The sequence below is a fragment of the Symphodus melops genome, assembly GCF_947650265.1.
Source record: "Symphodus melops genome assembly, chromosome: 2".
Classification (NCBI taxonomy): domain Eukaryota; kingdom Metazoa; phylum Chordata; class Actinopteri; order Labriformes; family Labridae; genus Symphodus; species Symphodus melops.
In genome coordinates, this window is record NC_136692.1 from 10,072,612 (window position 1) to 10,098,819 (window position 26,208).

At 39.4% G+C, this 26,208-nt stretch overlaps 1 protein-coding gene across 2 annotated transcripts in view; it reads right to left on the reverse strand.

Moving 5' to 3' along the window:
- inpp4b (inositol polyphosphate-4-phosphatase type II B) overlaps positions 1–26,208 on the reverse strand; it is a 133,189-nt gene that overhangs the window by 99,544 nt on the left and 7,437 nt on the right. For both annotated transcript variants that reach the window (XM_079337457.1, XM_079337456.1), the window contains exons 3-5: positions 17,386–17,430; positions 9,298–9,416; positions 3,249–3,365 (exon numbers count right to left, since the gene is read on the reverse strand). In XM_079337457.1, the coding sequence (XP_079193583.1) occupies positions 3,249–3,365; positions 9,298–9,416; positions 17,386–17,430 (281 nt within the window). The remainder of the gene's footprint in view (positions 1–3,248; positions 3,366–9,297; positions 9,417–17,385; positions 17,431–26,208) is intronic.

Here is a 26,208-nt window from a genome sequence, read left to right on the forward strand (position 1 = left end):
ATATTCATGACCAAGCAGCCAGTGTCATCTTAGAATATCTAAATGGGATGCCCAGGGCGGAGGGAAATCATCCGCCTATGAAATTCTCCACGAATGTTAAAGCAGTCATCTATAAACCGCGCTCCATCAGTTCCCTCCCCCTCATGTTAAAATTTCCTCCCATCTTATTTCCACTCCACAACTCTTATGCTAAATTGTTGCTGTGGTGTATCAGACCAAACGGCCAATTTGTTAAATTTTTTAATACATATTCAGTGGTTGCCATGTGTGCTGTCTGCTTTCCATTGCAGCGAATCAGCTCGTGGCACAACATCTGCTGCTGGAGCCAAGAGTGATGTGTAAAAGTTTTGACAGCTCACACACGCAAACAAAGTAAATCTGCCTCCATGCGCCCTCTCTCTCTCCTCAAATAAAAGGCAATATTAAATGACTGAGGCCTGCTTGAGTGATTCCCAATCTGACTCTTTTAAACAGATTGGGGATGACGTATTGTGCCAGCTCATGTTCTGGGTCATGCATGTGTCACTTGAAGAGTCTGTAATGAGAGCCAGGCATGAGCACAGCGCCCAGCCGAGGGGAGACAGCGATCTAATAGCCAACCACAGCGTGATAGAACTGGTGCCTGAGAAAATAACAAAGATTCTCAAGAATTGAACAGTCACTGCATGATGTCTACCTGGAGAAACAAAGAGGGAACTTTGTTCAGTGTTTTAAAATGTTTTAACGGTCACAGAAAGTTGTGATGCAGCTCATTTAAAAACTTCTTTGACAGCTATGGGTGACAATGAGTGAAGAAGGCGAGACAGCACCTGTCCTGTTTGGATGTTGGTTCAGCCTTAAGCTCTAAAAGCCAGGCTAGAGTGAAATGCCACGTTGTCTATCAGTGACAGACTGACAGGAGCTACTGAGAAATATCACTCAGAGAGAGACAGTGAGGGACAGCATGGACCACATTTAGAATTCAAAATTCTAAAGTAACTTATAAAATAAAACAGTGTGCATAACAATGCCACTAGGGAGCAGCTACCTGCAAAAGTTGCCTTTTATAATAAAGTAATCCTCAATAAGTTAAATTTAGTAGTGGATATTTCACCAGCTCTGAGGGAAATATCCTTGTTTTTTGTTACTGGGCACAATCCTGTGTGGCTTCTTGTTCAGTGTGTTTAGTGTTCAGTAAAACCTCTGGTGGCAGAAAAAAAAAGTCTCCCAGGAAGGAGGCGGGCAATGAACAGAGTTTACACAGCATTTGGCACACATGGGTGTTGTTCAACATGAATATTCAATACACACCTCAGAATAAACCATTGTGTTCCCATTCCAAGCTAATTTCATCTGGGATTATGTTGCAAGGCTGAATTCAAAGAGGTAAATGACTACAGAGCAGACACACAAGTTTATACCACTACTAGAAAAAAAAAAACCAACCAACTGGTGTGTTACATGATGGAACTCACATGTAGAGGCAGGGTTGATCATTTACTCCAGATACGCTTTGTAAAAATTTGGTTGAAATTGTCTTAAAGGACCTGACAGACATGAATAATTAATGTGCTCTGAGAAAAGGAGTGAAGAAAATCTGTTATCTGTAGCTGTTTTAAGCCTGTAAAAAGTTGTCTGCCACGAGGTACCAATTGGATGAACCAATCATGCAACCCTGTCTCCCTCGCTCGTTCCCTACTCAATGCAAGCACAAGCCTACACTCAGAGCATAGAGGGGAGGGGGTGGGTTCAGACACAGTACGGATACAATGCTACTAGTTTTTAACCCTGCTTTAAGTACAAACAAACTAATGAAGGGAGGTTGTGTTTCACATTTTTGCCATGTTTTTTTGTTTTTTTTTAAGTTGGAAAAAAGGGACACATCTGTTTTGATTGCATACATTTCAAAGATATGTGGCTTATAAATCACAAGATCACAAGAAATTGTACAAATTGCATCACTAGGTCCTTCATTTCGTTGATTAAATGCAAGCAAGCAGCAAACTTTGAAGAATGTTTTCAGAGCACATTTTTGGCAAACAAGTCTATCCTGGCACAGACAGATTAAAAAACAAGTTAAAGTGAGCTAAATGAATTACACGTTGGATGAATGTAGGTGGACTTTCTATTAGACTCTAATAAGCTTCTGATTTTCCTTTTGTCACCAGGGAACACAGGTCCAGGACCACTTCTCTAAGGGGAATACTCTACTACTTTATAACTCAAGTATAACAGTAAAATATGTTGACATAGATGAAGTTAAATTTAACTGAAGTCAACTGTCAATTAAAGCCCAATTATAACTAACATCACATCACTTCATTGTGCAATCAAACTCAACGTAGGTGTATATTTTAGGACCTTTCTTAAAGAGTTGCGTAATGCTTAGGTTGGAGATAAAAATGGTCTTCAGAGAGTTGAAATACATTTCAGACCAAACAAAAAAGAAGGAGAGAGAAATGCATCAACCCTGCACCATGATGAAGGTAGACTTGTTTTAAAGTACACACGGAGAGTCTTACTGTAAGTGCACAAAAAATACTTACGCCAGACAAAATGAAAAAGCAACCATGCTTGTGCTACTGCTGGCTTTGAGCCACTAGATAATCATTTGCACATACTCCCCACTGCTACACTATAATGGAGTCCTCACTCATCGTAAAGCTCATGAATGTTTCATTGCAAGTTATGCCAGATTAAGATTTTGGCAGCAATGGATGAGTGGGTTTCTTGATTAGGATCATGCTCACACCCGTTCTGAGAACATGTTATATAGTCTGTTTAAAATGTCTAAATCAGAGCACGGCCCATTTAGGATTCCTTGCCTGGCTCTTTTTTTTTTACATTCCCACAGATGTGACGACTGGCTTTCCCAGGAGATCAGCGCCTGAGAACAGCCACTCTGCTCAGATGTTGAAAGGTTAAACACCCAATTCCTACAAGACTCAAAGCAAAGGTCTTGGTCTGAGAATAACTTAAAATAAATGACAACAAGGACATTGCCTTGTTTACTACCAGCCAAACATACAACTCTTTGCACCTCTGAATCTTTAGGATAAATTTAAACATAATGAGATGCTGCTGCATGTTTCTCTTAGCTTTTCATGTTCTTCCCCTGTAAAGTCTAAAGCTCACTGCTGCAAAGCCAAAACTTCAAAGACAACTGCTTCACAACCGGCTTTGAACACAACCTCATCATTAACTTTCGCGCTGACAAACTACATACAAACATATACATAAACGGAGAAACACAACAACTGTTTACTCACAGATTCCTGGCTCTTGTCCTTTGCATCATACACAGTCAGCTTGACTAGTGTCTCCGGGCTGGCAGGATACTCTGAAGGGAAGGTCACCCCCGTCAGAAACAGCGGGTCTTTGTTCGCCTGTCAGACAGAGGGACAGCACAGAAGCAGGTTGAAATACTCTGTGTGGGTGTGTGTGTGTGTGTGTGTGTGTGTGTGTGTGTGTGTGCGCTAGTGCATGTTTGTGCTGCAACACACGTGTTCTTTAAAAAAGCGTGGAAGCCAAAGGGAGAAAATGGGGGGGGGGGGATTTGTTGGGTAAATGAGCCAACAGCTGGGCTCAGTGTGTCCTTCTCCTCTTGGTGTTTTCTCCGTCTTCATCTCTCCTCCCATGCTGCGTCTCCTGGGCACAAAAAAAGGAGTAGATAGAGCTCTCCTCGTGGGTCTACCTGCAGCTCTGGCATAACTACAGCTGCAGCTTTGACTAAAAGCCAGGAGCAACCATTGTTGACAGGTAGGTTGGCACAGTGGCAAAAGCATTCATTCAATGCTCCCAGCAGCCAGTGCTGGGTCTGCAAACACACCAGAGGGCTGCATAGCGTTAGCTAATATTCATTAACAACTTTCCAGTAATCACAAAGCCCAGTCCTCACTTCTGCACCTCCTGAACTGCAGGGCTAGTTTCCATCATGGCCTGCACAGACTTTGCTTTTCATTAGACCCCAAAAATGTCCACCTTGACACTTGTGTCTCTGGTGTTTTCTGTGGATTCAAAGCTCTCTCTAACATTGCTGCAGCGTCAGTAGATTGAGGACTGATGGTCAGTTGTGAAGTCATAATACCACCTTCTTTGCAAGAATCTAAAATTAGTCTCCAGCTTCAAAAATGCATTGCAAAAGGAGACTTTCCTTTGATTGTTTTTAATTGTGCTGTGCCTGTAAAGATGTGATCGCTGAAAAGATCCAGGAAATGGACAGATGACATGCATGAAGAGCCGAGGAGTGGCCGATAAACCTGTGTTTATTGTGCGCCCGCTCTACTAACTGAGGTTACATTATTCGTTCCAATAATCTTCACAAGACAAATCGTCATCGTTTTTATTGAAATCAAACCAGTATGATATGGCCAAAATGCGCCCCCCCCCCAAAAAAAACCCCCAAAACTCTTACATACTCTGTAAGTTCTAATTTATCGTTGTTAAAATGCAACACTAAAACAAAAATAGTGTATAAAATAACTTTTCTAAGATTGGTCAAGGATTGTTAAGTCAATTGGTTTCGTCTTTTTGAACCATTTCAAAGTATTTTGTGTTTACAGTTGGGACTTCCACTTCCTCTGCACGCCTCTGATGGGCGTCTTTAAAATGCAGCCTCATGAGACGCTGTGAGGACAGGCTGGGGAGTTGTAATGAGACTGACACAGACAGACTGGCAGACATGTATAAATGTATCATCATATACTTGAGCTTAACAAAACAAACAAAAAAAAAGATATGACAGAAAGGCTGGCAAGTATGAATGATATCCACAATAAACACAATGGGAACATCTAATTTAAAATCTATAAATATGACTGACCCACACATAATAACAAGGGAAATACTTCAGCTGGTGTTAAAAGCTATGGCTGTGTGTCATAGCATTTTTCTTTTGGAGGGGGAACACCAAAACTAGATAAACATGTATGAATACGTGCTTCATGTTTTTATGTTAGTTAAAAAATCAAAAAACATATGACAAAATAAATCAAAAAGACTTGCACTGCAACTTAACTTGAACTTGTGTGAAGCTGTGTGACATTTAGCATCAAAATGAAACGGATGAAGGGAGTACTACTAAAAATAGACATTGCTGAAAATATTGTCTGTATATCTTAAATTCAGAAATAACTTTAAAATAACATAGTTTAAATTTCATGTTTAGATTCGATCAAAACATATACACGGATATCACAGATTATACTACTCTAGTTCAGTCTGAGGATTAGAGAAAGTGTGCAGGCAAGTCATCTCAATAACCACACAACATAAACATAACAGCAGAAATGTAGATGTTTACCTCAAAAGGGCCTAAAGATTCCTGTAGTTTCTGATTTAAAGACAACACTAATACCAATGATGTTAAATCACTTTAACTGCAGTTTAGGTGTTTTTTACACGCCAACGAGTCTAACAGAGACATGTCAGAGGATTTGGAGGGAAAGTGTGAAGTACCCTAATAAAGTAGTGCACTAAACGCACACAAAGACAGAATTATGTGTTCAGCAGCACACACTTACACACACACACACACACACTTACACACACACACAGCAAGAACACATAGACCTATCTCCTCACCGCACCACTAACCCCACTGATCCTGCAGAAATCTTCCACTGGCTGACAGAGGGGAAACTAAACAAATCTGCAGCTTCTTGTTTCAGCCTCTGCAGACAGGGTAATACCAGTCCTGATGCCTGGTGCCATTTTGCCGCCCAGCCGTGCAGCTTTGTGGTTTGTCTGCACAAACATCCCAAAAAACACAGCACAAATACAGCACAGTGCGTACACACACAGAGTTACCAATGCTGTGCTTTGAGCTTAGTGCTAATCTGGATGTATATTACTACTGTAGCTAACAAAAAAAACCACACAGAGCCATGAATGTGAAGGTAAACACACAGATATAACCCCTCATAACTCCCTCCCTGGCACACTGAATAGGCCTCATTCAGACTTACCATCATGCTTGGCAGCCTCAGCAGCAGCTCAATCTTCTTACTGATGGGCTGAAATGGGCTAAAGTGCTAAGACTGTCTCCATTCACACAAAGACATTAGCCACTCTGTCATCAAAGTGGTCAACATACGCTGTGGAAGGCAGTTGTAGCGTTCTTGTCCTTTTGTCCATTTGGGTTGCAGACATCAGTAAACGGCTAATTTAGCACATTAGAGGGTGTGTGCCATGATTGGGTTGGGGGGAAATAACAGATTTCCAGTTTCTTACTCTCCCTCCCATGTCTACTTATAATTGCACACACATAAACACAAACTTTTTGGACTGGTTCCATGCAGAGGGGTCTTTGCTTCACTAGCATGACATCAAAGGCTGTTTTATATCTCTTTGGCTTTGCATGACGCCAAATCCCCCTCGAGTACCACCACTCCAGGACCCATCCCTTCAGTTTGAGGAAAGGGATTTTCCTAGACACACGATAGCAAATTGGTTTTGTCTGGCCTGCCTCAAATACAATTTGTCTAAAATGTTTCCTATAGCACTATAAGGAGATATAAAGGGCTTTAGATTTTTTCTACTTAAGTTGTCACTGGTCCTTTCTGTTTCACCAACACTAGATTAAGAAACAGAGCTCACACTGAGACTTTCCCTCACTCTGGTGCTAATAAAGGGGTCTGTCTTCAAGGAAACACGTAACTGTGTCCCAGTTTTAGAGCATGCAGTGTATTCGTTCTACTGAGTATGAACCGGGGATTGCTATTGGACTGTTTTGGCCGATACCAGTATCTATATTGGGGAGCAAAACAGGCTGATGCTGATAAATGACGCTGATTTCTTAATAAGAACTTCAATCCGTAGATGTAGATATGCACATTTATTGTGTGGGTCACTCATATGCAGTTTTTAACACTTAGGAGAATATCTCCAGTATAATAAAGAAAAGATGGTCACTCAACCTGCTTGACACTCTGGAGAGTGATAATTCTTGTTGTAAGCCGTACAACACACACTGTTGGTGACAGAAAATTGCTAGTGCAAAACAATTAAACTCAAAGGAAATGCTTTTTTACTGGTGAATAAATGTATTCATGACAGTGTGTGTTCGAGATCAAATCTGCCGATAGTCACTAAATATGCTTATATCAGCCTGTATTATAAGTATAGGTAATAATAATGAATATGTGCTTTATTGTTTAGGGCTAGCAGACTTAAACACCATCAGAATATGTTACCAAATTTGTCAAAAGCCAAACAGCCAAATTAGAGTCTAAAATCTTCCCAGGAATCAAAAGAGCAGCTCGATACCTTTTTCTAATACATTGGCATTTAGGTAAAACTATTTACTAAGAATGTGTGACAGACAACAACCTACAAGACCTTTATGATAGAGCTGAGCTTATTACAATTTGATTTAAAAAAGGCAATCCTTAAGAATAAAATGCCTTTTAGGTTTTTATTCAGACAATGATCAGCGGTTGACATCAAACTTTCTGGACTCGTATCCTCTCAGAAAACATTTCTTCATGAGAAACTATCCAAATGGTGCAAAACATTGCTGAAAATAAAACTGAGCTGCTAAAAATCAATATTTAACCACCTACTCCCACAACACAAATGGATCACAGAGTAACACACTGTCTTTGAGAACAGTCATTGTTACAAATTCAAGAAGTGTTCAGGGAGAGTCAGAACTTTAAAAAAACATTAGCATTAGAATACTTTTTTTGGTATTGTTAAATTTTGAGTTCTGTTAAATGTGAGTTTTCCAATAAATCACAGTAGAGGTCAGATGATTAGACATGAGAAAAGTTTTGTAAAGCCCACAGTCGACATGATTAAATTAGTTTTGTTACCATCTTTTTTTTCCCTAACTGATGTCTACAGCATCATGGAAAAGAGTTTAAGTAGCAGATGGCATGTTTCATTATCTGAAATGAAACCCTAATATCATATACCATGATTAATAAACACATGAGAAGGAGGACTAAGCTGAGGCTTTAATGCAACAAAGACGGTAGTCAGTGTCCGGCAAAGTTGGCAGCAGCTGCTGAGTGCTGGCATCCAGGGAATGTGACGAACAGGAGAAACACAAGGGGCAGCCCAACTGTCTTCAGATTCATACTACACACACTTAGCGGCGCCCCAGTACACACACATCAATACTCACTCGCTCTGGTCTTTGTTTGGTCACAAAGGTTAATGACCATCTGCTGTCGTGCATGTCGGATGAAAATGTATGAGTGGGAAATCCTATTGCTAACCGATGTAATGACAAGACACCTCTATTTCTCCTCTATTTCTCTAGATAAAACACTGATAATCTATTCAAACGAATGTCAGAGTCCCACTACATTTTTTCAAAACCTTTGATTTTTCTATGCTAAAATACTACTTTTTTAAGAATACTGAAACATTTTATTTGATTTCTGCCTGAAGTGTTAAATATACTTGTAAATGTAAAAGCTAACACCGCTTATACTGCTGCTAACCTCCTAATTAAAACAGACTTGTATGAATAACAAAAATGTGCACATACCCTGTTTTTGTTGAGTCGAAAGCAGTCCATATCCTCAGCCTCAAATCCTGATCATTACAGCCCTGAAATCAAAACTCCAGTGGCTCTCTGAGTAGCTGCAGAGCCGGCTGAGCCAGCATACGCTATCCTACCACATCCTGTGTTTCTCCTCACACACACATGCTCATACACACACACAGCCAAAACGCACACACGACTTTTCCCCCTAAAAGACTGAGGGGAAAGCAGATGAAGTGGAGTCTTTGAAAGAGAGTTATGATAATTTAGCTGCACTGGATGAGCAGGAAAACGAGGTGTGTCAGGAAACTTTGCAGGGAAAAAAAGTGTGTGTGTGTGTGTGTGTGTGTGTGTGCTTGCACATGTGTGTAAGGGGGTGTTCCACAGTGGGACAGGGGGCAGCTGTTGCTGCCCAAAACAAACACGTGTGTGTAGGACAATAATGTCACACTGGGGGTTTGTAAGGAAAGCATTTAAAGAAGTCAAAGAGCCCAAAAAACACTGAATGACATTTCCACATAATTAAACCCACAAAAAAAGACCTCTACATACTCAACTCTTTAAAATGTCTAGACTCAACTGTCATAAGAGAGAGAAAGCAAACTCTCATTGTCTGTTCCAGTTCAATGACTCAGATGTGGAGAAAAAGAGGGCAGACAGAGATGGAGAGAACACCAACAACGACTCAGTGACCCGGAGACAAAGCAAAACAACAAACATCAAAAGGTCACAGAGAAGCACAGGAGGATGGGCCATGTCTCTGTGTGTGTGTGTGTGTGTGTGTGTGTGTGTGTGTGTGTATGTGTTTGTGCGCGTGTCCTTACCTCCACTATCTCTGTGCAGGTCTGAGTGACGAGGCACTGCTTCTGGGGATCTACGACAGCCACCTGGACCAAAGCATTGGGCTTTCTGTCTCTGCCTGAGGACACCAGATCCTTACAGGCTGCAGAGAGGAGAGTAAGAAGAGAGAGATGGGAATGGAGGGATGGAGAGAGAGGAAAGGATGCAGAGTACAGGAGGAGGAAGGAGAGAAAAGGATGAGATGATGAACAAAAGACAAGATCAGAGAGGAAGATGATTTCCTGAGAGACCTTAAAGGTACACAAACCAAATGCTAACACTGCACCAAACATTGAACATGACAATAAATGTGAGAGAAACATGGTTCAATTGACAGACAGCAAAAAAATCATCATGAGACAAGGATTTAAAAAAAAATCACATGTCAGATTCTTTACCTTATACTAAAGCTATGAAGAGCTGAGTCAAGTGACTTCTAGTATGAATGTGTTATCCTAAGAGGTTTCTTATTATTTCCTGAACCTTACTGCATTACTCACTGTTCTCCATGGACTTGAATACTATCAGTATTCCTTTTTGTTGTTGTATCAGAAACCGTCTAGAGTCTGCTTTTAACAAGTATTTTAAAATCCATCCATTCATTATCTATACTGCTTTTTCTATTTGGAGGTTATGGGGGGCCGGAGCTGATCCCCATTGTCATTGGTTGAGAGGCAGGGTTCTCCCTGAACTGTTCAACTGTCAATCAGAGAGCAAATAAAAAACATGTTTATTTTTTAAAAAGCAGCATGTCAGTCTGGCCCATAGACTGTAAAAAGAATCTGGCCTGCTGGCTTTCAATGACAGGAAGACTTTTGACCCCATGATTCCTTTATAGGAAACTGATGCTTCCTGGTTTTGAACAGAAAACGGCCCCTAACAAGATAGCAAATATGAAGTCTTTCCGGTAAATGTAGAACAGTACGAATCAAAACCTCCTAGTTTTCTGACTGCAGTAGAGACAGATAGAGCAATGTTGCATTTTTTAGGACCTCGGATTGCAACAAAACACCGACCCCTGTTCGAAACTTTTAAATATGTGTATGCACATCTTTGTCGGGGAAAAAGTTTTATTCCTGTTATGATTTCCAACTGACCTCTTAAGCAGAAAATGACACCATACAGAGTTAAATTGTTGTATTAATGAACATTTGTTTACTCTTGAGCAAAGTAATCTCATTGGATCCTTTCCAAAAGCTTCTTTCTCTCTTCACAGCACGATCCTGGCAAGTTAACAGCAATCAATCTGCTTCACAATGCCCGGTCACTTTCACACATTATTTTGCATAACAAAGACTGGATGATTTCACTGTATGGGTGAAATTCCATTAAAATAACAGCAAGAGCTGAAGATTGCTTCTTAGTGTGAGTCTCCATCTTCTGTGACTGAAAGTTGAACAGTAAAGCAACTCAACAGCAACAAGAGATGAAAGAGGTGCTTGTCTGAGGAATTTTAAAAAGTGTCAGAAGAGCCAGAAAAAAAAAGTTAGACCATGAAATGAAGGGTTCAGTAAAAGGGCATCAAAGGCCTTGATGCTTGTACAGAATAGATCTTTTTTCTCTATTCTCTTTTTTAAAAATAGTTTTTATGATTATGAAAAGATAAGGAAAACAATTGTTTCAGTGTGCACCTGCAAAAATCAATTTTTCAAAGTTGTATAGTTTGTGATCATGTAGTTTGTGCAGAGACGCTGACAGTAGTGAGCACAAGGTTAACCTTTGTTCATACAAACACAGACAAATCCAGAGTGATACTCATCCATTATAAAGCTAATATTTAAGTCAACCTTTTTAATCGCTTTTGGTGGTTTTATCTTTTTCACTAAACCTTGCTGAAGTAATGTTCAAGTGTACACTCTTTTGTTGCAGTACTTTTATACAAGGAGAGAATATTGTCACATTATTAATAACAAACATTCGTTATAAGATAACCATATTTGTTTCATCCTCGCCCAGGAGCTAAAAAACCTAAATGGCATTTAGCAGGTGTACAAATCTTGTTAGCCGGGACTATTGGTAGCATTTAGTATTGGGGTGTGTAATGAGAGGCACTAATGTAACATGGACAAGATTTATATCTAAATGTGACAAATGTGGTGCTTCTTTACACTGCAGACGTTTAAAAGCACTAAGAATAGGCAATGATTTTAGGATATTGTTGTACTCTGCTTTGTCTCAACTAGTCACAAATCATGAAAATAGCCTATAAACCTGGGCCCTACTATATAGTAAGCAGGGATGAAAATCATCAGTAATAACCAGAATACATAGAGTTAAAACTTGAAACTATAGCTCCCGTTTTTGCTCATAATATCTTACCAAAAGATGAATTTAGATTTTCCATTCTCAGCAAATATTTTCATGAAATTAACTGAAAAATTAATCAATTAGCAAGAAGAACTATTGATCCAAAACTTAAGAGGTGACACATTTGAATAATTTGATCACCAATTTACTTGATTTGTATTTAGAAGAAGAAACAACATAAATGTTGAACTTAAAAAAGAATGTGATGAAACCTAATTTATAAATCCTCAACTATTACATCCCAACCATCTGACATTAAGCTTAAAAGACTGACATATAATCAAATTAGCTAATTGCTCCAATTCTTCCCAGTATGTGTCCACAAAAGATTAGTCTTCCCCCTGAAACTATTCAAAATGCAAAATCTTTTTTTGTGTGATATTAAAATGTAAGTGCTTAAATGAAGCAATAACTCTTTACATCCTTGAGCAGGCACACTTCCGAGTTTTTAGTCAGAGAATAAGGAAAAGCGTCTGCAGAAAGGGCACCGCCACAGCAGGGGAGCATGGGCTGAATAATGAAGGGATTTAGGGAATAACTCGCTCTAAATGGACTTTAGTGCATGCAGCTATTACAAGGCAAACCTTGAAGTATGTCTTACTGCTGCTGTTCTGATGCAGAAATACAAAGATGAGAATGCTATTGCAAAGAACCGATTTGTTAATCAGGAAAGTTTTAGCATTCTACGTTTATATATTCAATAGATTTATTTTCGAATATTTTTTACAGAAAAACACTTTTTATCGTTCTAATGTTTTGATCCTTACACAAGAAATTTAGTGTGGACCATATGTTTCTGTACCAGTTTGAAATAATTGGAAACATGAGGAGTATCATTCTCATATGAATGGGTTTATATTTTAGGCTTTAATGCAGCATGGTTGCACCTTGTAGAATCTAAAACCAAAGTGGGATTGAGAGGCATTGAACTACAGCTCCGTGTTTTCCCACAAACCCTGAGGGAGTAATGACAGAATGATTGAAACATGGAAAAGGACGACGTGCTCTGGTGTCCCGATTTCTCCTCGTGCATGTTTGTAAGAGTAATTGTTATTTTTTTATTGCATGTTTTACAGCCTAGTGAGTTTATATGCAATCAGCCAACTGAGGACTTTTTTTTTTAATGACGTAGAGATTTCCATGTCATGTTGGCGCCTGTGCAAATGTTTGAGGGCAGACTTGTTCATTGGATAGAACAGATGCCCTTTGCAAAGTGTTCATAAAGCTCAGCTGGCATTTTATGTGGAATCACACTACACCTTTACCTTTGCACGTTTAATCTTATGCTAACAAGATACCAGTTCAGTAAGTTGTCACATTGTGGCTGCTAATAATGAAAGTAAAAGAAAAAATCGTATATAGAGTCTTTGGACGGGAAATGTACAGAAAAACTGATCTCAGAACTCCAACAAATTACCAGCTTAAGAAATACATTTGTTCAGCCACAAGACAGATTTTTAAATTAGAGCCTTCATTCTACTAGCAAAGGATATAAGAGTTGTTGTTGAGAGATTTGTTGTGTATCTTGCAATGTACTGGAGCTCAAACATGTATTTCTCTTTGGAGCTCTACTGATCCCACATAGCCCTTTCTTTGGTGGTTCTAATGAACTGTGTTTGTTCTTTACAGAAGATGTAATGCAGAAATATAATAAATCAATTCAGATATGTAAACAAGTGCGTAAGTTCATGCTGCAGGGGCCACGAAGGTTTCCAAAGAGCTCGGCCTTTTGTGTTTCAGCCAGTTTCATCATATTATCACCTATCTCATTACGTTGCCCTAAATTTCACAGGCTCTTCACTTGATACGATACTGACAGTCAGCAGTCACACTCTCATACACACAGGTCTTGTAGATGGGATACTGCAGATATGCTGCTGTCTCATCCCATCAGACACTTCAGGGGGACTTATACATGACTGGCCCGAGGGATCTTCCCCACTCAGCTGCACAGTTAACCACTGACAAACTGGTGATCGAAATGGGACTGGGTGGCCAACCATGCATCCCCACGCTGGCTCTCTTACAGGGATATGACACTTAGACTGACCCTGTAAGGTTAGAGCTATTATGATGCTGGATGGGGGTGGCAGGAAAGGGAAATACAGAGGGCGCCAGAGGGAAAAGACGAGGGAGTCCCTCAGAGAGACATTTGGAGCTGGTGGAAGGAAGCAACAGGGAGAGGGGAGATAAAAGAGGAGGAAAAAAAGAGGAGTATGGAATATAGAAGAGGAGGAAAGGAGCATAATGGAATAAAGTGCAACAAAAGAAGAACTTGAAATGTATTTTATTAGAATATTTTTGGGTTTTTTTTTTTGTAATTGCAAGTCTAAGCTTAGATGGAAAGTAATACAGCAATGTTGTGGTTTGCATTTCTTGTCAAGCAACTCACCTAGTAAACTACAATGAGACTGATTACTAAATTAACATAATAATTGGGCAATTGGAGTAATAATGTCTGCCCACCCTTGGACACTTCAATTACAATGCTGTATTTATGTTCTGTGATTGGACTAGGCCGAGCTCTTTCAAGATGAATTTGCAGGAAATGTGTTTTAATGCACTGAGCCTCAGAGAACCCACAATGGATCCAAATTTCATTTAATCGCGAGGGGCGCCCTGAGAGTTGCCACAGGAGACAGAAAATATGTTCATCTCCCAAAGATGGTTATTCATCACAATAATTATTTCAATGCTTCAATTAATTTGACAACAATATTTGCATGTGCCACCATTTTGCACACCTGTTTGATGGTTGGTCTGGGGAGAAGGGAGAGAAAACAAAGGCTGTGGTGTAGTGATAAATATGCCCATCTGCTGCAGAGAGCCGCTTATCACTCATGCTCATTCATATAAGAAGGTGACGACAAGTGTACAGTGTTTAACGATGAACAGACTTCTATACAATCCTGTTTTCTATACAATCACTGTGCACAGAGCCTCATGTTTAAAAAGAATTCTGCAAAATACAAAGCACATTAGTTAAGCTGCTGCTATTTACAGCACATTTCCGCTGCACCATTCTTTGGATATATATGTAGAAAATGTAATTCCAAGACTTTTTTATTTTATTTTGACATTTAGAACCTATTTCAGAGCTTGTAATAGCTGTAAAAAATCACTTCAGAAAAGATGTTTTTTTTTCTTCACAACAGCAAAAACTATGAGCTTGAAAAGGAACACAAATGTCTTTAAGATGCATTCTTCTCCCTGCTCCTTTCCGAACATGATAGGATTTATTTATTTATTATTACTTCCTGTTTTCCTGTGAACATCATAAGTGTTGGCATGTTTGACACAAATAAACAAAAATGAAATGAAATAAAAGTCTTGAAGCAAGAAGTAGAAGGTTTTGCTGTTACTTTTGTTAATTGTTTCTGTGCGTTCAACATGAACAAACAAACCTCCCTTTTTCCCCGTTATCTAGCGCTGCTCTATACTGAGGGTTAATTTAAAATTTTATAAATCGGACACTACTTTTGTGCTCCGGTAATAACCTTCCTGAGGGATTAAAATTAGCTGTCACTTCTATCAAAGGAAGCAACACAGACCTATAAAGACTCCAGAAGCATTCATTGATTTTGCACCTGTCTGAAAAGATCTTATTATGGTAGAGGACAACTTTAAAAAAAAAAAATCTTAGACATTTTTGAGATGAGTCTGTAGTTTTTGTCAAAGGGTTCTGAACTAGTTTCTCTAGTCGAGGTTGAACAGATGCATGTGTAACACTGGAAGGGACCTTGTAACAATTTGAATTGTATCTTTGCCTTTGAAAAGCTTGTGTGGGCTGTCAGGATTCAGTTCATGGTTTCTTTTTTCATTTGTCCTTTATAATTCCATTTTAACTGAGTTTTCTTGTGAAAGCAAAAAGCGTGACACAAGCTTGCCTTAAACTTGTGTTCCAACTGACAGGTAGCTGATAGTTAACTTTAATACGACAGGGGCAAGTCCAACTCATTAATTAAAGTTTTCATGGAAAATAATTACTAATAATACTGTAAACCATGATCAAATGAACCCCTATTCCCTTTTCCAAGGGTAGTTTAGATCTTTTCGTATTCATTTCATAAAGATGAATAATGTTAGATTTAAATGTAACGCACATAAAGTTGTGTCATTGGGCGAGATTAGATAAATTAAACACTCATTGAGCGTTCAATGGATCTATGAAAAGTTCATTCACTTAATCTCAAACAGAGCACTTTCTTTCAAGTAGTTTTTCAACTGAAGTACAAACCTTTGACCTTAGGTGAAATCTGAGTTTAAACTAGAATAGAATAAACATTTTAAAAAAAAAGCAAACATTACAAAGGCTTGACTTGAGTTTTCTGTAAAACATATATATATATATATATATATATATGCATGTATACTGTATATCTATGCATTCTTTGAATTTAATTATCTCCACTATGTGTTTATTTATAATTTATACAAAGGAAACACAGCGGTCCATCTCCGGAGCGTGCCACTGTGCCATTCTCTGCTTCAAATTGGCTGTGAGTCTATTTTCGAGGGAGTACGCGGCAGGCATGTGTCGAGCTGGACAGAATACGATGGAAGTCAGACAAGGAAACACACAGAACATCCAGTCAATAAAAAAAACCCACAATATACACAATCGCAATGATTTTTACACATTTTGATCATTATGCGCTATTGTAAATTGTAATTTTTTTGTTTGTGGACTTGATTGAACTGAGAGTTTATGTGTTTGAGACAGTGCACACAATATTCATTATTGACAATGACTGGCCTGTGGTCTTAGTTAGTTTTAAGTCCATTTTTGGTCAATATCATGTTGGTGTGTGATATTTTCAATAAATGTGTCTGAGCAGAGGATGTGTCAGTGTGTGTGATGTGGCTCTTAAAAGTAACACAGTACAAAATGTGGCTCTTAGTCTCTGATTGGTTGGTTAACCCTGCAATAGAACCATTAGGGGTTTGAAGCATCATAAGGTATTAACATGCAGTTTGAATATGTTGATGTGTTGTTGTTTTTTTTCATCGATCATAGTTCTTTTTTCGAGCACTGAGCAAACAAAGAATTGATTGAGTAGCATAAGGGAGGATACAATTGTGGAATGATCACTGTTTCTTACAGCACTGACATTTAATGGATAATGTAGTCCTGGAACGTCTGTATATAGACCCTTTCCAATTTAATGTGAACAGAACAGTAGGAAACATTTGATTCTGTCACCTGAATTCCGATCTTTGAGGCTGTTAGTCTGGCCTTTTAGAGACTGAAATGGTATCCAAGTTTGAATTTCTGCTTTAGAAAACTTGCCATGTTCTATGATATCTAATTGTCTGGAAACAGAATTTAATCCTGTCTTTTGGATTAAATGAAACAGATAACCTCAACAAAAATATATTAAGCCTTTCTTTATAAAGCTTTCTTTGTGCCTTTTTGTGTTCCCCTTTAACTAAAGATGGAATATGTGTGTCAGACATGAGAGTTATTAGGATCTCTGAAGATGTGGCACTAATCTTGTCTTACATCTGAATTACTTCCCTCCGTCAGCATCTGCTCGTTGTTGGATTTCTAGGACTTTTATATTTGGTTTTATTTGAGTAGACGAGCATAATAGAACATGAAGCTTTTTTGTGTGTCAGTGCCAGGAAAAGAGGGATTTCATATCACTGAAAGTGGGACTATGCTGGAAGTCTGTATGTCCTTTATATGGTGCTAACTAGGAAAGTAAGTGACATCCTTACTTTCAGCTCTTATGTTGAGTTAAATAGTAAATAAAAGGACTTACTGAGGCTGAATTCCACCTTTGACAGCTTTGGTGTTAGCATTACACCTGAAAGATAGAAAGATGGAGTGGAATTTAGATCAAAGTAGAGAGAGTGGGAGATAAAGTAAGGACAAGGAAAGAAATTACAGCAATGACATAAACAAGGACACAGTCATTGAGAGAGAATCAATACCTTGAATTTGAAGTTTTGACTTGATGTGAATCCTTCATCATGCATTTGTTTATACAAACATTTATAAATTCTTTTAAATAGTATTTTTGTTAAGATTTAAAAGGCCCCATTGTATGCCTTTTTTGGGGATACAATATCTATTTTATGTGTCTACTAAAGTATGTTTACTATCGCTAACGTTTGAAGAAAATGTCTGGTTTCATGTACTGCCGCTCCATGCAGCATCTCTCATCTGCCTGTACGTCTAGTGCTCAGAAGTGGACCAAGAGCAAGGTCTCCACGTGTGCCAAGTCTGATCTGATTGATCTGATTGGCCGATCTGCTTTCTTGTAATTGGCCAGTCATTCACCATTGTTCTCTGAGGTTTCCCTTCCCTTTTACCATATTGGGAATTCAGACTGTCGCTTTAAGCGGAGCAGTGTGAGCTTGTGCTTGCTACAACGAGCCAGTGGATCAGTGACATCACACTGACATGATGTCACACCGATAATTTTCAACGAGGAGGGCTAGGAGTTATGCAGCTACAGCAAACAGGAGGACGTTGGAGAAGCAGCGTTTCCACTGACTTTGAATTTTTGCACATAGATGTACCCAAACATGCACAGGAGATCTGGAAAACACACAAAAGAGCAAATAAAACCAGAAAAAGCAGAATATGGGACCTTTAATTAATGTAACACATTAGACATTCACTGTGAGCAACTGAGACCACACTTTAATAAAGCCATGTAATGAATGACAAGGTAGTTTGTGTTCTAACATCACTTCAGGTAAATATACGTGTCAAGATCTTAAATAAAATGCTTTAAAACAGTTAAAACATTTCTTTAAAGCAATGTGGTAAATGACAACGTCCTCATAAAGGTCAAGTTTGTAGGGTTAATGTACACAATTGCAAGGTCATTCAGAAGGCACAGTGATTGGAAACATTGTTCTTTTGTGTTCATTTCACATTATGGAAACACACTGTAAACTTTCAGAGTGTATATGCTGTTCTTGAGACCTTATGCTTGATCAGCAGGGGACTGACTGCGTACATCATGAATCACCAGCACCATCTCTCATTCATCACTTCACCAGTCTGACACACAACTATTCAAACAGATGCAAACACCTGCAAAAGAACAGAAAAAAATCGATGGGCTCAAAAACTATGAATTGGCGATTCTGCTCTTCCTCGGGTTCTTGGACACAATTGGCCGCTCTAAGGCTCATCAACCCCACTAATGGGCATCGGACACTTGACGCTTACTGATGTATGGGAGCCATGGGACAAAGGTAATTTTCCTTTTAATGTAATAATGATCCTCCATAAAGTCTAAGAGATGATTTACTTGTGTTTAAACCAGTCACCACACTTTGTTGGCAGCTTTTATTGCTAGCCAGGTCTGTTTATTTGTAAAGCCTTCTTTCAAAAAAGCTTGTTTTCAAAGACACTACAAAGAGAAGGCCTGCTTGGATCTGGCTTCAAAATAATCCTCCAACAAAATGATGCAATATTAAGGTAACAGACAGTGCCAGACAAGACTGTGTGTGTCCTGCCTATTCTAATCTCGCCAGTAATTAGTGTATACTGCCATTTGTCTTCAGGGACATTTTCACCACAATATGCTGCCACCACTTAAGCTATTATGACGTGTTAAGCCAATGGATATGTCTGTAAGAGTCTGAAATGTAACACATCGTTGTTACATTTCAGGCGCTTACAAGGTCCCTTCCAGTTATAGACATGCAACTCATCAACCATGAATAATGAAACTAGTTTAGAACTCTTTGACAAAAACTACAGACTCATCTACAAAAATGTCAATGATTTTGAAAAACAGTTGTCTTCTACCAGATTAAGATCTCCTCAGACAGACTAAACATCAATGAAGGCTTCTGGATAGTGAAGTCTTTATGGGTCTGTTTGAAATTTCTGTCCCTCCTTCCTGAGAGACATAACCTTATCAGTTAACATTAGGAAATGTTCCTCTTTAACTCCTCTTGTAAATGTATTATATTATCCAATATTATTATTCAACATGTTTGTGAATGTTGAACAATAATGAATGTACAAACGTTTTAATTGTTAAACTGACAATGTCTCTATACCACCCTGCATGACTCAGTTAGAGACCAGGAACTGGAGCATCAGAGAGCCCTTATTGACCAACCAGCCCCAGAGGTTAACTTTGACGTGAGGGAGCCAAGGGGCAAGGAGAGAAGACTGCTTGTCCAGGAGGAAGTAAGGGAAGTGGAAGAGACAAGATCTAGCAGGATGGCAAGCATGAGGCAACAGGGAGCTTGGAAGAGATGGGAAGGTGCTATGGAACACAAGCTCACTTGGACTGACATCTGGAGAGCAGAACCCAACAAGCCCCAAACCACACCTCAGCTGGCCTACTCTCAAATGCACAGGACTGGCAGTTACTGGTTGACCTGGGAAAGCAACTCAACTCTTCCGGCGCACATCACAGAAACATCATTGCGACCAGATATCGTCATCTTATCAGAGGCCTCAAGATGACTTGCCCTGATAGAATTGACAGTGCCCTGGGAGGACCGTATTAAGGAGGCGTTTGAAAGGAAGCTGGCCAAATATCAGGGTCTCCTTGAGGACAGCCGGAAATGAGGGTGGAGGGCAATGTTATCCAGTTGAGGTAGGCAGCAGAGGCTTTGCAGGACGCTCTCTCTACAGAGTCTACACCATACTGGGTTTGAGAGGGTCACAAAGGAGAACAGCCATCAGGACTGCAACGGAGGCAGCAGTGACCTGATGCTGCTGGGACGCAAGTCTAGGTCACCTGGGCGAGGGTGTATGATGTTGCGAGACCCGAAACACCCAATGAACTCAGGAAACATCACTGATGATGTGTCCCAGCGCATCCATAGGATGTATCTTTTATCTACATAAAATAATAGATAGGAAGGGATTTTCTTGAACTTCAGTGATCATGTTTGACCATCCCCGTTTCATTACTCAGCTTTAAAAAATACACCTGGGCTTGTTTCTGCAAATGTGCTTGATAAGGCCAAACATATTTAACAGCCCTTTGTATTAGAAGAGGTTAGTTCCTGAAGGGAGATCAAAGTGCTACAGGAACTATTTTATACCTGCAGCTAATATAACACTGCTGAACAAATTTGAGCACAAAATGATGCAGTTTTACCATGTCAGGACATTTATTTATAGCTTCTTAACTGGTGTCTGTTTGAGGACTTCTCCGTGACTTGATGTAATCGATTTTTGTTTTAATGTATGCGGTTTTTAATGTTTGATTTGAATTGCTTTTATATAATTCATTATCTATCTCTGGAATGATCTCTGGGTACTAGTAAAGACATCTTGAACCTTATACCAAATGGTTATCTCCTGAACAACCTTGGGATATTAAATCTGTACTCATGATCTAGAAACAGTCTCTGTGTTTTTGTTAATTGATCGCTATTTCCATTGAGGTTCAACTGTCAGTCTTTTAGTCAATAGAATTTTTTTTTGCACCTTTGGCAGAAAAAAAAGATCTACCCACAGCTGTACCATAGGTATTCTATTCTAAAAGACTCAAAGTAGGCCTACATACAGTACGTGCATCTGGAAGACTATAGCCATTGTATGAAGAGAGTTAGCTTCCTTTAACTGTCAGTAAAATCGTCACAAATTTGGTGTTGGTCTTAGAGCTTTTAAACAAAGTGTATGGCATGAATTGGAACATCCTCTCTCTAGGCTATTGCACACGAGGCAGGTATGTTTCATAGCGTCTCCGAGCTTAAGTACCTACCCGCTGATCTGTATTCACATTAGTAACCTCGTTTCGAGCCTGAATATATGTACTCAATACAATACAGTGGGTGGCAGTATGCACACAGTTTGTTTTCAAATTGGACAAGAAGCAGAAAGAATAAAAGGCAACCATTACAACTTTACTTCCGGGTCAAGTACATCCTGCTATTGTGGAAATAAGTAGATTGTAAGATTTTTGAAGCAACAGGAGCTTTTTAGAATTACATCACGTAGAAGTCCACTTCCTTGCTTGAGCATGGTTGCCTTCAGATCTCCTGCAGGCCATACTCTATGTGGTACACTTGAATCACACCCGAGACAACTTGTCTGCTCTCAAGTTTTACCACTAACACTAGTTGAATAAACAAGCTTACGCAAACTTAACGCAATGTTTGTTATGCATACAACTATTATAAGTATTTTATTAATCAAGCTCACACATAGCTGAAGCATACACAAATAGGCCAATCATATATGTTAATATAATTTTCTGTGTCGCTACCTGGTTTACACATTACTGTCATCATCCTCCCTTTCCTCAGGGGTTATGTCTCCTTGTGTTGTCGCCACTTCTGGAGAAGCTTCATTGAGAGTGTTGATGAAAGTTTAATAAGCCTGGGTGACTGTTGCATGGCTACAAGAGAGCCCTTTAGCTAGGTGGGCTGAGACAGAGCCAGCTGCTAGGTTTTGTCTCTGGTGCCATCATAAGGGACTGTCATGTCAACAGCCCAACTGTCTTAGACGATTCCATCTGTGCAAGGCCACAACTTCTCTCAAGTAGTAGGATGCAGTGCAAGGAGTCTGTCAAAGTGGAAATATTTGAAAGTTAAGGTCTAGGTCTGATACTTACTGGGAATAATATTCATGAGACTTAAAAACACTTGGCAAAGCAACTACTTTATTTTTTCTTTTTCGATAAAAATTCCAAAAGCTGAATTTCGTAATCAAGCTTAGCTTGCTGTCCCCACCTGCAAACAAGCTGAATTAACGTTAGCAGAAGCTTACATTGCAGTCCCTTCCAAAGAGTTGGTGAAACACAGAGCTGATGTAAAGTGACTCTGCTTTATTCAGTGTAACTGACTAATGACACATACTCTCTTGGCACTCCACTTTGTTGTTTTTCTTTTATTAAGTAATAAATGGCAAGTAATCCGTTTTTCATCAAACAAATTACCAATGGCAGCCATGATATCCTCGTGCTAACCTGGCAGTACAACTTGATTTCACAAGTGTTTTAGATTTCTGTATTGACATGACATTTACCAGTTTTCCAGTACCTATCATTTTTATTGCTAGCATATTTAGGAGGATTCAAAATCCAGTTACAATGGAGGACAAATGATGGGTACATAACCTGAGGCCAGAACACACGTGCTGAATGTCATTAACCCTTTAATGAGGATCAGGCTGACCAAAACAAATACAGAAACTCTAATTACAACAATTACCCATTACACAGGGAGAGGTCAACCAGCACGACTGTCCATCTCAATCACAGGCCTTTAGCATATGAAGCTAGAAGATGATGCCGCTCCAAGTGTACGGAAAAAAGTGGAACAGGTGTGATATTTAAAATCGATATCCGCTGGCATTATGAATATGGTAATAAGCTCAGCAAGGCAGCAGGAAGGCAGGCACATGCAGATGTAACTCCCAAAGGGGCCCGAAGCAAATGAGGTGTGCCCGTTTGCTATAGTGCAGTTTCATCTGGCTCTAGAAATAACAGCACAGCCCCACTGTACCTCCAATCTATCAACCCCCTGTCTGCTGGAGGTATCAGTGGGGGAAAAAGCACACTGAGGGGAGAGGAGAGGCTAATTTATTAGGTTGTGAGCAGAGTAGGTGATTTTTCCAGAATGACAGAGTTAATTAATGTACAGGGACTTAAATTGTCTGTCTTTCAGTCATTTAACCCTCTTCGTTCTTTCGCTGCTTTGCTTTCTCACCTGCTATACAGATGAACTCTGCAACGGGCGGGAGAGACAGATGATTCGAGAGAGCACACATGCGGTTGCTTCTTATTCCTGATTCCACAAAACATAATTGTAGAAAAGCGCCAGAATGCACTTTGTTGGTGATCCCATCCACATTATATGCTACCAGCTGGATGAAGAGAATCCAGCAATTTCCACAAAGAGCTTCTTTAAACCCACTCACAGCATATTCCAAATCAATTCTTCTTATCTTCTTCATGAATAGATATTACATGTAAGAGCGTGCGCCTGAGATCAGATACTCTTTGTGTTTGAAACATAAGATACTCTGGAATTTTAGAGATGATATTAAAAAAGTCACTTGTATGTGTGGCTCACCACGGAATTAGATTTCTGAGAATATAGTAATCACAAACACCACCACCTCCAAATGTACTTATCCTCACTGTGAATTCACCCAACACACTGAACTGATTGCCATGTTTATGTCTCATCTTTTGTTCTATCTTTTTCTCTTTTCTTCTTCGTGCTGCAGTTTAAATTGCCTCGACAACACCTGCACATCCTTTCTGATGATTCAGTCATCAGGCAGACTAACAACCTAACCTAACTCGATTGATGTTTGCACAAACAGGCATCCTATTAGGACAAGTGGTACTGAATGGGAGAGTGAGTTATCGTCACATTACTGCCCAGGGAGATTGAGAGGGCACAGATGGTTTTGTTGCCAGTGTTTAATGAAGTGATGTGAATTAGTTGGGGGGCACTGAGAGGGTCTTGACTGACGTGTCAATGGGAAATGGAGTGTCAAGGGTTAAAGTGGGTGGGGAGACAATTTTTCTTCAGTTTCCCTTTTTGATGTAAAGAATTGTGCCTTGAAAACTCTCAATTAAGATACATCTACCATGGAAAACTGACATATCCATGTGGATTTAACAAGTTAAGAGTAACAATACGAGGTGGAAAAAGAACACATATTCCCTCAGAGACATTTCACAGTAACTCTAGCTGCATGGCTAACTTAAGCTACCATTGGCAGTGGCTAAGGGCTACTAAGCAGAGCTTTCGGACCATGAATTTGTTTCTTGAATGAAGTTTGTAAGGACTTTGTACAGTAGACTGTTAGACATTGTGACAGGAAACTCTGGTCTGGTGGTGTTTATCATAATGTAGTCTGACAATAAATGCACTTCCTCATCCCTCTCATTTCTCTTTCTCTCCATTGAACTCCCTCACAGACCAGGACCATTTCAGTGTAAGTCTGGATTCAGCATATATGTTAAAGCTAATATTTTCTAAATATATGTTTCTGAGTTCTTTGTTTTTATTTGCTGCCAGTATTCTGTTAATGCAGTCGTTTTGACATTTTGCAGCATGTTTCTTTTATTTTCAGTACATTTCTGTAGTTACATTTGTTTTGGAATTTGCATCATTTCTGTACTGGCTGCAAGCTCTCCCTTATTTACTTTGTTTTGGCTGTTGCAGATCGTTTACCCTCGTCTGCCACTTGAGGAATTTCTTGCTAGTCTGATTCTGTTAGCAATGTTGTCATGTTTACTTTCATCCATGTTGCTACAAGTTGTCCCTCTAGTCTGGAAGATCATTTTCAAGAGACTACTCTTCTCTGCAGCCAATTTCTTTTCTGTTTTCTCTTAATATTACTTCATACTTCAGTACAGCCACAGCACTTTTAGTTCATCAACATGTTTCAAATAAAATGTCGAACCATAAATAAGGTTGACATCAGTATTTATGTTGAAAAGGGATACAGGGATGCAAAAAATGTTATTTTAAAAAAGTGAATTCTCCTGGAATGCATTGAGGGAGTAGGAGAAACGAGTTTTCAGAAGAACAGATATTCAAGAAAAGTTGAGCATAGACCCTTGAAAACTGTTCTTAAGAACAGTAACAAATAACGTGCAATGTTTTTTTTCTCCACCTCTGATAAACATGAAATCGTTTTTCCCCTGTGTTGTTGAGTTTGTAAATTGCTAATTCAGTCCCCACTTTAATAACTCCTAAGCAGCACCCTGTTTGGTCCTTCTGTCTCTGCTGTCAAGAAGGATGAGATAAGCTGTTTCACCTTGCGACTGATAATGCTGGGTTGTCATGCTGTCTGTCGTGCCAAACATGGTAATTATGTGCTTTGCTCTTCCCTTTTGTCTCCCAGGATACTCAGGTGGAAGAAAACACAGATACAAGGAGCTGTTTTTCATTACCTTTGTAAACCCACACCAATCACATGTCATCTTTTAGTGTGAACATGCTGTTCCATGTCAGTTCAGAACTGTTGTTGTGCATGCACGCTCACTTATGTGTACTTGTGTACTGTACTTACCTTGAATGTAAATGCTTTGTTATTTCCTCGCGTGTGTGTTTCCATGTGTGTAATTGTGCATGTAAAATGTTTCAACCTGTGTGGTTGAACTGAGCTTTAATTCCTCTTTGTATGTCTCTATTTACTTATCCTCCTGGGAAGATGATGGTTTAGAGCTTGCATGCCAATGTGACTGCTTAGCGTTGCTGCATGCACTGTCTGTCCTTTTGGTGAGCAAAGGTATTAAAGTTGGAAAGCGGGTTTTGTAGCATCACTGCTTCCGCTAATCTCATTAGCATTTTTCTGTTGTAATGTGCACGAGATATCCAGTTTGTGTCTGCCTGTGCTCATTAGTGACAACACATCCAGGATATATGGAATATGACTGCAGTGCAATAGCAGAGCACACACACACATGCAGTCACATCCACATAGGGACAGAAACACACGCGATTGCACACTCACACATTTGGACAAAGGTTGGCGCTTGAATTTCAGACCTCAATAAACTGCAATACCAGAACTTTACTTCATAGATTCAATAAATCACTGTTGCCTAAATCAGGTGATGAAGACTTCTTTGACATAATTGCAAACCATAATGCACACACTGCAAGATTCAGCAGCAGCTGCTACT